This window comes from Saccostrea echinata, unplaced genomic scaffold, assembly GCF_033153115.1.
Source record: "Saccostrea echinata isolate AGI-Se365-2 ecotype Australia unplaced genomic scaffold, CSIRO_AGI_Sech_v1 ptg000056l, whole genome shotgun sequence".
Lineage (NCBI taxonomy): Eukaryota > Metazoa > Mollusca > Bivalvia > Ostreida > Ostreidae > Saccostrea > Saccostrea echinata.
Genome location: NW_026889805.1, coordinates 6,414,178 through 6,430,303, shown reverse-complemented (window position 1 = coordinate 6,430,303; position 16,126 = coordinate 6,414,178). Strand labels below are relative to the sequence as shown.

At 31.2% G+C, this 16,126-nt stretch overlaps 1 protein-coding gene across 2 annotated transcripts in view; it reads left to right on the top strand.

Moving 5' to 3' along the window:
* The first annotated feature begins 1,377 nt into the window (after positions 1-1,377).
* LOC133173145 (potassium voltage-gated channel subfamily H member 8-like) overlaps positions 1,378-16,126 on the top strand; it is a 47,885-nt gene continuing 33,136 nt past the window's right edge. For both annotated transcript variants that reach the window (XM_061308086.1, XM_061308085.1), the window contains exons 1-2: positions 1,378-1,473; positions 4,887-5,350. In XM_061308086.1, coding sequence (XP_061164070.1) covers positions 5,275-5,350 — 76 coding nt within the window. In that variant the 5' untranslated portion in view covers positions 1,378-1,473; positions 4,887-5,274. The remainder of the gene's footprint in view (positions 1,474-4,886; positions 5,351-16,126) is intronic.

Sequence of the window (16,126 nt, the reverse complement as noted above, 5' to 3'; positions counted from 1 at the left end):
GATTGATTTATTGAATTAACTTTAGATATCGAAGATTATAAATTTTTTCCCCAAAGGTACTAGCATTTGTTATATGGTGTGTTAATTGTAAAAAGGTCTTTGCTTTTAATTTTGTTGAATTTTTTTATTAGAATATCTGTTGTGAAATCTTTTGCAATGATGTATTTGTTAACATGTTTTAGTTATGGATGTATTTGATCACCAATAACTCTGAACCACTCAAAGGGCTATGTATAATATTTAATGGTCAACCAGACATCAATTCAAATGTAGACTCATTTATCATTAACAAAAGAAATATTATAATAAAATTCTTTAGAATGAAAATAGAAGCAAATTCCATAACCTTGTATAATTGAGCATGTCAAAGAATACCATTTCGACAAGAATTCATGATATAGGTAATCAGGTTCTGTTCTTTTTTAAACTTAAAGGTTTATTCTCGTAACGAGAGTTTTTCTTATTTTGTGCGCCCCTTTAATCTTTATTTTTATATAATTCAATATGGATGAGAAGAAACACTCTGTAAAATGTTACTGTTTACGTAAAGTAAGGTTAATAGCAGAAAAGTAGTGTTGTATGTAAATTATTCACTTTTAAATTAGATCTGGACCTCAACTTGTTCTTTTTCAATGCTTTATTCTAAGATTTCTTGCGTGATTTCCATATTAGTACTTAGAATAAAGTTCTGCAACTATACAATAGGAACATCTTTAAAGCAATTTAAATGTTTGAAAGTATTAATGAGGAGTACGTTTCCCCACATTTGATGAAGCCTGTTTTGAAATTTTAAATGAGTTTCTATGATGAAAACAATTCAAACAATCTTACTCTATAGTTATTTTCTCTTTATGCAGAAAGAAAATAAAACTGAAGCTTGCTTAACATTACAGGTTCCCATGCTTTTAAGTTTGGTAACTCTGTAAAAAAATGGATATGGTTTTCTTTATTATTTTGGCGTATGTCTGTTTTAAAGCGACCTTTGTCCGTTAGTCCAAATTTAAGAGAAATCATTGATTTATTATAATGCAAGACCCTGAGCTGTGCTTTGAAGTGCAAAAACTAATTAACCGGGCTGCTTTTACCAAATGTTTGAGGTAAAAAAAAATAAAAAGCGTTACAAGTCCCTGAGTGAATGCTCTCACTTTTTCCTCAGTCTTATAATAATTGTTTAATCACCAGAGAATTCATCCAATGATGTTATTAATTATTTATTCAATCATCACGGGAAACTACAGAAAAGGAAATTTAAACAGGTGTAACAATGGAATGGATGATGGTAAAAATCGGTAAATAGGACTGTCTCCCGCAGATAGAGTATTTCCCTATTGTGTTGAAATGATAAGAGTATGGACTTTGCATTTTGTTCTCCTTGGTCAACAATACACTTTTGTTTTCAGGACAGAATATAGTGGATGGATTAAGGAAGTGAAGTTTTGTGTTTGTCAACCAGCAAAGCACATCAAAGTCAAGGTAAGTCATACTGAATTGTCACAGGAAGAAAGCAAGGACAGAATTAATAGAATGGTGCAGATAATTGAAAAATTATCCTGTCGTAATCTGCAACCTTGTTTAAATTTGCTATCAAACTTTGTCGTATTGTTACTGTTTTACAAACATGTGATAATGGTCCTTGATTTTATTGCGTTGTCATTCTGTAAAAGGTTTAATGTCATAATTACTGTAGAAATCGATGATGAATTTGATTTTAAAAGAGGCCTTACGAAAATCGATATTGTTTTAATGAATGAATGATTTGAGAGACAGGAAATGTAGAGAGATGAACAGGAACTGAAGAACTGGATCATCTGATCACGTGATTTACCAAAATTGTTTATCGTAGTTACTAAAAGAAGGTCAATTTGTTTCTTCGCTTGATTTCAACATTCATGCTTCAATACTATCTATCTTATGCTTTCTGCTATTTTTATACATGTATTTGGAGTTATTTTGGCCCGATATCACAAATCACTGAGTTTGAAAATGTCACAATAATGTCAAGGGTGAAAAAGCGTCAACACTCTTCACTGATTACATTTACAAGCTTTCTAGTAATTAAACACCTTTTTGCACGCGTCTTTTAACTATACTCTATAGCTATAGATAGAAATGAAATTAAGATGTAGAATTTTTTCAACTGGACCATATTTATACGCAAAGGTTCTTTTTGTCTATTTTTTTTTTCCAAATGAAAGTTAAGGTGGCTCCGAACTCAATGACGTCATCATTAGGTAGTATTTTTTTTTAACACTTAACGGTCATTATTTACAGAATACCAGAATTATTGTAGATCTTCTTTTTAAGTGTAATAACCCTCTGCTCTAAATTTCACTTTTTTTTAAATTCCCAACGTTGATTTTCATCAACAACAATAGCATCAAATTCAAATCGTAAAAAATAATTGAAATATGAAGCGTTGCTTACTTTTTCTGAAATGAATACATATGTATTATGTCTGATCATGATATGAAGAAATTTTGACACAGTGAATACAAAGTTCAATAATTTATTATCTCAACGTAAAATTAAAAATATGAAAATAATATTTAGTGTCAAACATATTAAATTCATGCTCGAAAACATAATGAAGCGGTGCTTTATACCGAGTAAATCAGAATATCACATTGTTGTCTGTGCTTGTAAAAATGCATCCATCTACAAGAGTTATCTGTCCATATATGTGGTATCTTTTTTCAAAATATTTTCAAGGTAAAAATATATAATAAATGAAAATTCTACATCCGGTACATAATAAATTACTGTACAATTAAATAAAAATGTTTATTAAGAGATAGAAATATCTCACTTTTTAACAGTTTATAAGAAACAAATGTTTTAGGTAAAATATTAAGTAACTATCAAAAATATTGGCAAAGAAAGTTAAATTAATTTTTTTTTAACATAAGTCATACTTGAATGAATAGACTATACAGCTGTGTTTTAAACTCTGGTAAGACAATTCACCGGACAACTTGGATTAATTTCCTTGGGAAGTTATCTCTCTTATCAGAGGGCCATTGCATTAGTAGCAACACAGTGCGTTTTTACTGTACGTTTGAAAAGTTCTAATATCATCTACATTTACATTACAAATTGATCACCCCTCGTAAAATAATGCTTTCTCTTTTTACTAATGCAATATGTCTTATTATATAATGTCTTTCTAGAGCTACGGAGTTGAAAGTGTATAACTCTTCTGAGCCAGTGGCCAGTGAAAGCTCAAGTTTATTAAATAGCTGAAGTATAGAATCTGTTTTTTTTTCTTTCTATTTCTTTCTTCAAACACTTCGGTTATTTAAATTTCAAAGGCTATAAAAATGAAAGAAACAGCCGTTTATTGAAATAAAATTAAACCAAAACACACAGTAACATAATAGTATTATTTATGTGCTCTTTTTCTGTACTTTGTTATGGTACTGCTCGATTTGTCCAAAAACACATTTAGCTAAAGAGACTGAGAGATAAAAGGTCATACAAACTATTTTTCATATTAATCTGCATTAGAAACGGTAAGCTTCTTTATGATGCAATTTTCCGTAAGTCACGATTCCTACCGTTTGCGAGGTATTTCAATACTGCCTAACATAGTTCAAAATCTATAAATATATAGTTATCTACCCAAATAAGAACTGATGTGTGTAAAAATGGAATGGAAAGGTCTATTTTAGTCTTTTCCACAGAATGTGTAGCTAATTGATAGAGGCTTTGTTATCACAGAGGGCTCCATGTCACACAAACATTATTGTTTTTAGATTTTTTTTACATGGCCGATTTTGTGGTATTAGGAAATCTTTGAGTAAGATAATTGGATCTAGAACAAAGAGTATCAAAGGTCGATTGTTTCTCCAACTTCTAACAAACTACTCACCAGAATCATTTGTAAAACAGGTAAAATGAAATATTCATAGATTTGTACCTGCCGCTAATGAATCTAATGAGGTCAAATGAAGGGCGCTGGTATATGCATGGTTACTTTTGCATCTTTAACCAAAAGGTTGTTTTGCCTATGCACATCCTAAAAAATCTCTTCTTTTTTTTCAAACCTATGTACTTAATTCAGGTTGATTATTATACTTCTGTATCATATCAAACATACTTTTATTTTGCATTCTCAGTCTCAAATCTTTATTGATATATACCTAAGAAAAGTATCTAAATTTATTTCGAAATGCCTCTTCTTAACTTCCGAGAAATTACTAGAAAAGCTTTATCTGTAGCAAAATAAGATATTCAGTGTAGAAACATGAAACATTTTTAATAATAAAAAAAGCATGTGTTCTAGTCACCGTTCGTGTGGATTTCTGGATTCTGACAGCTGTAGAGACAGGGAACATTTGGAAGGAATCGTGGACTATTAAAGGAATTGTTTATCTCCCAAAGAATTCATGCCCTACTTCAACAAACTTTGAAATAATAAAGGCCGATACAAAGTAAAATGAAGATTGTATGGATAAATGAAAGACTTCTATATCATACTGAATTTCCAATTTTCGTGTGCTGATTATTAGTCTAGGTTTACCTTTAATTAGTAAAACCTCCCCCACTCGGGGAGTCAGCTGACGTCGTTACATAGAAGCCGCTTTCATTCCCAAGGATATCGATCAGGAGACAGGTGTCCTTGTTTTCTCTCTTCAAGATACACAATATGGATGTCCTCAATATTTCCATGTGATTTTAGCGTTAACTTTTGCTATTTTTTTTCAGTCTAGAGAGTTCAGTTGTCATTTGTTTAAAGGTTAATGAATAAAAAATATGAGCGCAAACTTAAATTATTGTCCGAAAATCAATCTTTACCAAATTCAATGCTCATTTTGCATTAAATTTGAAAAATATTTGAATAGATATGAAGAAATTCAATTCAAAATATGATTTTTATTTATTTTTAGTTTAGAAGACAAAAATCCATCGAGATAATGTCACCAAGCGGCGAGAAATCATTAATAGTAGAGAGCTGCAGATGCTGTCATTAAACTTATAGCGACTGCCGAATAGCTCCAGGTTCCCGAGTAACAAGCGTCGAGAATGTGATTTACCGTTTTTAGGTGTCAATCATTGAACGCTGGAATCTGTTGTATAGACGATTAGCCTCACAACTCTTTCACAAAGTGCTGAAAATTTCTCCACATTACTATTGCGACGTGATGGGAAATCAGACTGGCATTTTCCTAATATCACGGGATAATGATTGACTACAACGACTTTTGTTTTTCTTCACATCACATTCTTGCTTTCACTTTGCCTGTGTGCTTGTGAGTTAATAGAGTGCTTGATAACATGACGAATAGAAAAGGTTTTATGGTACAGCAGAACACATTTTTGGACACCATTGCTACCAGATTTGACGGAACACGTAAGTACCAATTTTTAAGATTAATTTTCAACTTATTCTAAAACAGTAATTTTACCTCTATCAAATAATTGAAATGGGTAAAGTAACGTCGTTTCAATTATTTTATTTAATGTGATTTATTATTGCCTCCCACATCTGTTTTAAGTGCATGGTGTAGAATTTTCTAAAATATTTAGACTTTTGTCACCTTTATAACTCAGTTGGTGATAGTACTAGTATTTATCGACTCTTGCTTCGATTTCCCAAAGGAGTTTTGCAATAAAATAAATGGATTACCGTAAAGAGATAGATAAATTTCCCTGTGTGAAGAAAGGCTCTTGGCAATTAAACTTGTCGATACACATTATTGTACATTAACGGCCACTTTGCTGCATTTTGCATGAGAAAGATTGAACTATTAACTTTGATGTATTTACGATGCGTCCAGTTCTCTTTTAATAATAGCACTGCATGGACAGGGGTTTTACCATTTATATATTACAAATTTAGTAATGGCGCGTCAGATCTAGCCAGATGGTCACATTGTTTTGGACTAGAGATGGATTGTTTTCTGCCTTGCATCGATATGAAGAATCAATCCTGACGTATGTAAAGCGGGCCTTACAGGTTGATTTCCGATAGATTATTCTCAATAAATCTGCCGATTTAAACAGGATTTCGGACATCATGAATTAGCAGCCTTTTAGCAGATGTTTGCTAAGAACTTGAGGTGATTTATAATATAATTAGAACATGGCACAAAAGTCAATGGTACTGAAAATCAGCAACTGCAGAGTAATGATTTCCGGATTAAAATATCAATAATAATTGAGCAAAATATCTCGGTAAAGGCATGTGTTTTGTCTTTTAATAACAGTGTTATGATTAATCTTGGGGAATGATGAAGAAAGTCATTACACATTAAGAAGCAATGGAAATGTGCTTCATTCGAAATTTGATGGTAAATTTATTTAAATTGATATTCCATATTAATACTGAATAGATAGTGATGGTATTTCATGTATTTTTTAGTAGATACTGAAACATTTCCTATAGAACGATACACATTTTTGATCTACACAGTAATGGTAACCAATTCTGGCCCCAAGACCATAAACTGAGAACAGACTTAAGTCAAAATTTCTAACAATATAACATTTGAAATAATTTTGATATTGAAACAAAATTTTCATCATATGTTTGAATTTAAATGTTATATAAAATTGCAAATTTTTAAGCAAATACATTAAAGAAAACTCATGATATTAAAAAATCAAAATTTTGACTTAAGTTTATTCTTAGTTTATTGTCTTGGGGCCAGGACTGAGGAGACCCCTTATCCTTTTCAATTCATGGAATATTGTATGGAACACACAGTGCAATACTGAGACAGGATCAATGCCTTATATTAAATATAAAAGAAAGTCAAGGCAGTGTGTAATATGGAATCCAAATTGAAAAGAATTTGGGTTCTCCTCAGTCCAGAATTAGTTACCAAAATTTTTCAAAGGAAAACATAAGCACATTACCATGAGCGGAGATGTTGCATTCAGGCAAACGCAATTCTACATATCTTCAAGTCAGACTGTTCACTTATATGTAATCTATACAATGCATCTTAATTTCATGTATAGGTTCTTATCATGATTAGATTATTTTCCATCCAACTCGTCAGTGCAAGCAGTTCTAAGTTGGTCTAAATGTATGAATAATTGTCCACATCCACAAAATAGTATAGATATTTACCATGATTATAAATAAATATATAGGCCCTTACATATATTTAGCAATTAGAAAACGGTATTGACGTTGGTAGTACTTAGCCATGGTTGTTAGAACTATGCTGGTCAGCATTCTGGTTCGTGTTAGGAGCTTACTCAAACTAAAGAAAGGACTACTGATAATCTTTAATAGAAGTATTTCCTATGTTCAGGTATTAACAACGAACAATTTATGAAACCATCATCAAAGCAATAGAATGGGTCTCTGCAAATTCATGAAAATAAAAGAAATTTAATCAGATTGAAAAGAAAATGTTAATGTATGCGTGCAAAATAAATTTAATGAGGCATTTATGAATCTGTATTGGACTCTACAACAGCTGAGTAGATAAAAATAATTTTTGTGCAACAGTTGTGTTTATACAATTAGATTTCGAATATTTTCATTGTATTGCATTTAATGGATCATCTAAGCGGTGAAAACTTGAATAACACGATAAACGAAATCGATACATACATTTATATAAAGTAAGTACATGTGGTTTTTTTTAATCTGAATTCAGATTGATAAAGTACATGTCTACATATATGACTGTTTTATTTGTTTTCTGAATTCTACGAAGATGTATTCTCGATAGGGTGTGTCATATTTAAGCATGACAGTATATTTAAAATATCACACAATTTATAAACATGAATAAAATGAAAAAAGATGAAGATAACGAACATTGATCGATCTAAAATAAAAAAATCTACAAACAATGCATATCTGTCAACAGGGCATAAAACACAGAAATTCCAGTGGTGGGATGAAGTGAAAAATGACAAAAAATTAAGTGAAAAGAGAAAGTTGTCTCTCATGAACGACAAAAAGGTATGACCCGGAAATGCTCCAAAAATATAATTTTCCATAAAATGAATATCATGTCTACATATGATTCATAAATCAAATAAGTTTTTACTTACATTTAATGATATCTGTATATGTGAAATTTGACATGTTCTTTTCAAAGAGTATTACAAGTACTACACTTTTGTTGCTTTAAACGTTGGATCAATATAGAGACGCACTTATAATGCATTTTTTTCATTTGTCGCTACTTCCAATCACGTGCTGGGATATTCCTTTTTTTTTTGATAATGCATGTGGTATCCACTGGGATTATAACTATCGTATTCTGTGGTGGCATTTGAAACCCTGTTATTTATGTGCTGTGATCGCTCTTGGATTTCTCTAATTATTTGTTGTGGAACAATGAGCCACTCACACCCTAACAATTATGTGTTATAATTGCTACATGCTAGGGGTATCCTGTGATAACTATTGAAGCTCAAACAATGAAATACAGTGATGGCTATTGTGATCTTGTCAATTAAGTACTTTTGTAGCTACTGTATTAGTACCAATAATATTTTACAATACCTATTAAAGGTTCTGTTAATGAAGGCGTGTACAATATTTTTAAGTCCTAATATCCAGGGAAAGCTTTTTGGGGCCTTTCAATCATCTATTGGACCCTTCCAGTAATACATGTATATACGACAGGTATTGGGGCCCTACCAATAATTACTGGAGGTGATATTTTTTGGGTCCTTACCAGTGATAGACTGTGATAGCTACCATTGCTTGGTTCCGACCAAATGAATTGCTGTGATAGCTATCGAGACTTTACCAGCTGACGTACTACGAACATGGCATATTTATCCTGCTTCTGATAAACATCTTCAAATTTCTTTGGTCGCGAAGAATATTGTATTAAACCATAATCCCTCTTATACCCATAGCTCCTTTTCTTAAAAGGAAATTCATCAAAATCATATGTCAGTTTTGAATATTTTTAATATTCCCAAAAACCAAAATGAATTTGAATTACCATATTTATATTGGATTCCGAAACTTCATTAAAATCCTTACAAACAAAGATACATAGGGGGTTCCAGTAAATGTTCTACCAAGCCTCTTGCTTTACTCCTCAATTAATATTAACAGTAATGAAGGAGAAACTTCAGGAGTATTGTGCAACAATATATTCAAGAAGTGGTGTAAATCAGATGTGGATGCTTTGGAAAATTCGAAATCACAAAATTTTACCAAAATCATTAACATAAAAACCTAAGACTTTTCAACTCTGTATACAACCATTTCCCACGATGATTTAAAATGGAACTCGTAAATACTTACCTTATCATTGGTCATTTGCAAAATTATTTTGTTAAAACATTCTGATTGTACACACAAGTACTTTGAAATTGATATTAAAAAGATGCGTGAGTTTCTGATTGACAATATCTATGTGATTTTTTGGAGACCAGGTCTTCCAACAATCTATTGGAATTCCCATGGGTACCAATTGTGCTCCGTTGTTAGCAGACATTTTTTTGTATTTAGATGAAGCAGAATTTATTCAAAATCTTATACATGTACATGAGAAAAAGAAGTCTCTTGCTGCGGCCTTCATTTCGACATTTAGATATATCGACGACGTATTATCAATTAGCAATAGTCATTTCCATTCATATGTCTACACGATATATCCCAGTGAACTTGAAATAAAAGATACCACAGAGTCTGACCTATTTGTTTCATATTTGAATATTTTGCTACAAAAAGACTTTAATGGTAATATAATAACAAAGCTTTATGATAAACGTGATGCCTTTAACTTTTCAATCGTCAGCTTCCTTTACTAATACAGCAATATACCCTTATCACCTTCATATGGGATGTATATGCTATATCTCTCAGTTGAACATGGTCTACGTATGAACAATTTCTAAAACGAGGTAAGTTATTGACAAATAAGTTGATGAAACATGAATATCAACAGTTTCGTTTAAAGTCATCATTTCGTAAGTTCTATGGTCGATACAATGACCTTGTCAGCAAATGCAATCTATTTTTAAGCATATGCTAGCTGACGTTTTTCATACCAATTGTTAGGCCATTATTTACACACTGAATTGTCGACGGATTTTTCCGTTATTTCTCGATCATGACAAGGAGCACACGGCAGGTGTGACTGGTCGGCATAGGATACTCACTCCTTCATGGCACCTGATCACACCTCTGATGTTTTTGGAGGTCCGTGTTTGCTCTGCTCACGATTTGTATTGTTTTAATGGACTTAGGGCTTGAATACTGTTCGTTATCTCCATATTTCATCCTGCTGCTTACTGACTTAATATTGTTAATATGCCCCCTCCACGTGATCTACTGACCAGATATCAAATTAATATCCCCCTTTTCTCGTGACCTACTGACCAGATATCAATTCCATATACATGTATCGTTTACAATTGACCTCGCACGACATCAACTGAGCATCAGACGCCGACACGATATAAGGAATGCCTACGAAACGGTTTGCTTTGCTCAGAGACAACTTCGTAATACTAGTATCATTGACAGGATAAATTCGTTATGTAGACACTGAGAGGGGCAATACAGAAGTATATGGGGTCTATGAAAAAAATAGAATGTGCTTATGCCACACCCAATCTGCATTTTTTCAAGGACACCATATATTTCTTTACCCCAGCATGTGCTTGTGTCTAAAAAATAGTAATACCCGGACTTTCTTAAGAAAGTTCGGGTACATTGATTTCATCCTGCTCCGTCCATCTGTCACACTATCTTCTTCAAACTACTCTTGCTTTTTAAGCAGAAATCAAATCATCTTTTGGAAAATAATTGTTGGCGTTCTATGTGCATTATGGTTTAGGTCAAGATCTAGTAAATGAAAGGTGCCGACAGGTTTCACAAACTTGAAATATGAATTCTTTTAATAAAGTTTAATTACCATATTTAAGTTAAATAAGTTGTATTGGGGCATAGTTTTTATTTTGGAAAACAGAAAATAATATGTTTTAAACCGTCATTTTCAATGAAAAATGAAGAAAGCTATTTTATGCAAATAAAATGTATCCAGACTATATAGTCTCGGTAATATGTATGTTCTGGACTTCTTTAAATAATATTAGATTAAATATGGGTATCCAACTATCTTTTCACGTAATTCCAAATTGAATTCCATGAAAATGCTTTATTTTCTTTAAAAAAAAAAAAGTGTAAAGTACGGTAAAAAGTAAGATCGAATTGATTACTATAGTATGACGTCATAAAAGCTCTGGGACCATAAGGTTGTTGTTTATATATACTCATTTACTAGATCTTGACCTTAAGAGTGACATTTACTAGATGGCAAAGTAATTCCACTGATGGCAATGAAAACAACCTAAAATATTGTAGACCTATGATTGTGGTGCTATTTTCAGGTCAAATAAGTAGAACAAAGACCTTCTCTTCATGCTAGAGGCCTCTAAGTATTTCGCAAGAAATCACCCCCTAACATGCTTAAAAATTTGCACTATGAGATTTTCGTTCTCAGCAAAATATAACAAGTAAAGGAACACTCTGAATAATGAATTAAAAGATAGTGTTATTAAATAAAAATAGCAATTAGAATTTGGACAATAAACTTGTTAAAATGTTCCAGTCTGAATTTGCGCTGCCAATTTTATGTTCTACATTAAACCCATTTTTAATCTAATGTTACAAAAAAAAAAACAACTAAATGATGAGAACTCTACACTCTATGTAGCCTCACTTTACTTCTGTTGTCCTTATTCTGCTGGTATTATAACCATATAAGGTCAACGAAAATATTTTTAAACATACTGTCTAGAAAGGTTTCTGCAGGGGATGCTCACTCCTCCATGGCACCTGATCCCACCTCTGATGTTTTGGAAGTCCGTGTTTGCTCTGCACCTATTTCGTAATGTTTAATGGACTTTTGAGCTTAAATACTGTTCGTTATCTCCATAAATTTTATTGAAGATTTCATCCATAGATTAAAAAACTATCAAAAATTATGATTTTCATATACGTAAATAGTTGTTTTATTTAAAAATTCTAAATGTCTACTTGACTTTTGACATGATTTATTAGATTTCTATATTATACATTCATTAACAGCAAATTTGAAGCTCTCAACTGTCTAATTTGCAACCAAAACAATTTTTCCATTTTACCTGAAAAATGAAAAAAAAAAAAAAAAAAAAAAAAAAATTCATAGAAAATAATGAAGAGCTTATATTAGTCTTTCAGTGATAGAATCATAATTCTAAAGAGATACTTTAAACATCCATTAAATAAAAGTGGCATACCACCTTTAGAATTTTAATTTTTGTAAATGAGACCATTTGGGGGGGGGGGGGGGGCTTAAAAGACTTTTTTTTTAATTAAAAAGCAAAACAAAACACACACCAAAAAAAACGCAAGAACAGAAAAATGGTAGCAGAACTCCGTATACATAATGTTACATAATCATTTTTTGAATAAAATTGTGATATTCTTTCAATTTTTTAAAGCATGTACAGTTTCATCAATAGACAGGAAAGACTTATTGAATGATTGCCAATGAAAGTGATTGTATTTAAAATCCGCTTTTACATCATAAATACACTTGTTTTTATAAACTTTCTTTCTCTTAGACTTAAATTCAATTAAGTACAAGCATTCTGGGTTTGCAGTGGAAATACGGAAACACCAGGAATGATTAAAGTGTCCTCTGAGAATTATTTTACATAAGATCTGTGTTACCGAAGATTTTCTTGATATATGAATGGACCCTTACCAACAAGAATAAGACAAGTCTTTTTGACTTTTTAGAAGATTGATTAATAATCTGTTTTATTTATACTTTTTTAAAAGTCAGTGCTTCCTCAATCGTTTTCGACAAATTTGTTCAGGAGGGATTGTATATTTAGATACATAAACATCTATGTTACGTCGGTAAAACCATTTTGTTGTCGGGCTTGGTTTCAAAGACGTGACATTTAGTTCCTGTAAAATGTAAACAATTCAATATATTTGAAAATGCAATGATTATTTTCTCGTTTTAGTTCATTGTAACATTTTTACTACTAATAAAATAATTCAAAGTTTACATTTATATCATATTTTAAACTAAATTAATTTATGATATTTTTATATTGATATGCTGTGCACGGAAGAAAATGAATAGAATAGAAACATTGGACTTTGTCATTCATGTGGTAGTGTTTCAAAATATTTTCAAAGAATTACCATTTTATTGATTAGCTGATAAGGATGACTCTAAAAGTGGGACAGAGATATCTATTTCGCTGTATGTAAGTCTTTAATCGTGGTTAAATTACCACAGTATTAATCATTTGAATAAATATGTAACAAAAATATCAAGAAAATATTATCTTGGTTTGTTGGCTTGTAAAGCACAAAGCTCGCTTCAGTTAATGTCCTTTTTTTCAAGATAACAAATGTAATTTCATCAATGATAAGATGTGTTTTACATAAAAGGATCATCTATCGCATATTTCTCATTGAAGTTGGTCATGTTCCCTCTAGGATATAACATTTTTAATAATGCCTGTTGAGGAAAAAACACATGGGTGTCTGTATCCGAGTAATTACACAAAAAATCATTTGACATCTAACTTTACTTTTATAGATTTTATACAACAGTTTTACGCAGTTGTATTTTATAGAAAATAGAAAAATCGATGGCAATTTTTGTCTTCGCTTAATTATATCACTGATAGGGATGATAAACGTATTTTTGAAACAAATGGTAATCAGAATGCACAATAATAGCAATAAGTTAGGTAAATGGAACATTCTTAATATTATGGACACTAATGTAAATTATTCCAAACCGTTATCTAGATGAGTAATAAAAGCACTCAAATCCCGTCTTCAGCTAACTTCCTTGTTTCTAAGTGTCAGGTCTAGAAGAAGAATTAATTGCTTACAGAACAAAGTTTAAATTTTCAATTTTAGTAGAAGCGCTGGCATTACTTGCTATCCTTCAGCCACAACAAAGCTTGAAATTTTACAATTTACGTATTTGGAGCATTTTAAAAACACCCTTGTTTTGCAAATTGCAATGAGATATTACTCTTGCAATGTACAGTTTTAGATTTGGAAAATATTAGACAAATACTGGTGAAAGGTGACAGACATCGACTGATAATAGTTGTAATATTACTTTTGAAACACTAGGCCTAGTTTAATATCCAGCAAATTTTTGAAGATTGTTCTTTTACTTAAAATGTTTTATAATGCTTGTCATCATTAAATTTTAGTGTTTAGAATAGAGAGGTTGAAGTGTGTAGTTACAACCTATTTTAGAATCAACTTTGAAATCCTAATCAACTTAAAGTTCTCTTCATTAAATTATAATGCTATTAAACTTTACAATTTTTTATGTAAATAGGTCACTTTCCAAAAGGCAACAGTTTTGTGGACCACTAAAGTCTGTATTCTCACATACATATACATGTATAAATATTGGGGGAAACATTGGATTATGGCAAAATTAAGAACTTCGAACAGGGAAACGCTTGTAGAAGTATTCTATAAGTCTCAGTAGATATTGTTATGAAGCTGTGATTCTGATTTTAATTGTAAATAATTTAGTTAACTAACAATGAAATCGAACAATTTAAATGCATGATCAAAAAAATGAGGAACAGAATCATTATACCCTATTTTGCAAAACTAGGGATAAAAAAAGAAACTTGGTTTTCTTAACATATGATGATAATGTGTACAACTTAAATATCCATTTTCCACTTCAGCAATGATTTCACATCTTGTTTTAGGATTCTTATTTTTTTTTTTTTACAATATGATCTCTATTGGTTAAAGTTTTTGCTCTTCGCTGACCAGAAGAGAATATAAGACGAATTGAAAACAATGGAATAATCATGCAAAGAGAAAGCCATAATTAGTATTGTGTTTGAACCACAAGATTGTTAATGGCGCTACAGTTTCACTGTTTCCTTGTTACCCTCTAGCTTATCATTAAAAAATGTTATTGATTTTCATTTTACGTTACGTGCCCTCACAGTCTACCTTAGATCTTACAAGAACACTTAAATCGTCAGATTTTAATGAGTGAATAATTGAAGCCTCCCTTTAAATAACTAGAGCTTATTATCGTCTATTAGAAACATACTGAGGAAGCAGTGTTGGGGATATCTTTTGTACTTGTCATGCAACAATTTTTGATTTTATTCCTGTCTTTGAAAAGTTCACATAGATATGACACGCCAAATTCACCAAAAATGAAAAAAAAAACTAGTTTAACGGTTGATAAACTAGGTTTATTGATTGTAACTATAGTTTACGAACACTAAACTATAGTAAAAGATTCGTCAACTATAGTTTTCATCTGTTAAACTATATTTAGAGGTTATGAACTAAAGTTTATGAATGAAATATATGGGATAACGAACAGTATTCAAGCTCAAAAATCCATTAAACATTACAAAATTTGGAGCAGAGAAACACGAACGACGATATGTGGAATATAGATTAACGTCGTTAACTATAGTTTACGATCTATAAACAATATTTTACAGTCGGTAAACCTAGTGTATTAACTGTGAAACTATTTTTTGCTCATTTTGTGAATTTGGCGTGTCATACATATAGAATGAATTGTGTACTACAGAAAAAAATTTCTGTGTTGTAAAATTCATTAATATACCAAGGAATGAGTACTCTTTTAACTCTTTTGCTTTGTTTATTGTAATCATCATTCTTTAAATTTGAATAGGGGTGTCTCAGAAGTATGAAACCCCCTTTTCGGATATTTGAGATGTTAATATTAATAAAATATGAAGTTCTATGTCCAACAAATTTGCAGAAATGTATCGTTTTACATGTTTATTTGTCCTTCTTTTCTCTGAAAACCCCTTAGCAAACTTCTTGTTCTTAAGCTTTCAGATAATAATAAGCTGTATATACGATATCATTACGATGCAGAATGACACATGTAATTCTGCTACCTACAGCCTAAAGGTCATTTACATGATAGTCAACATTTCCGTTTTCTACTGGGAAAAAATTCAAGAGCTAACAATAAGGTCACACACAAAACACCAATATCAAGCTCAATATTTTTGTGAGGGAAAATATCCTACAAATTCCATAATATTTCAAGATTTTAAAAACCCTAAATTTCTTAAGGTTAAACCTGAATACTAAAACTTGATTTTTCTCCAGTAGAAAACGGAAATGTTGACTAGC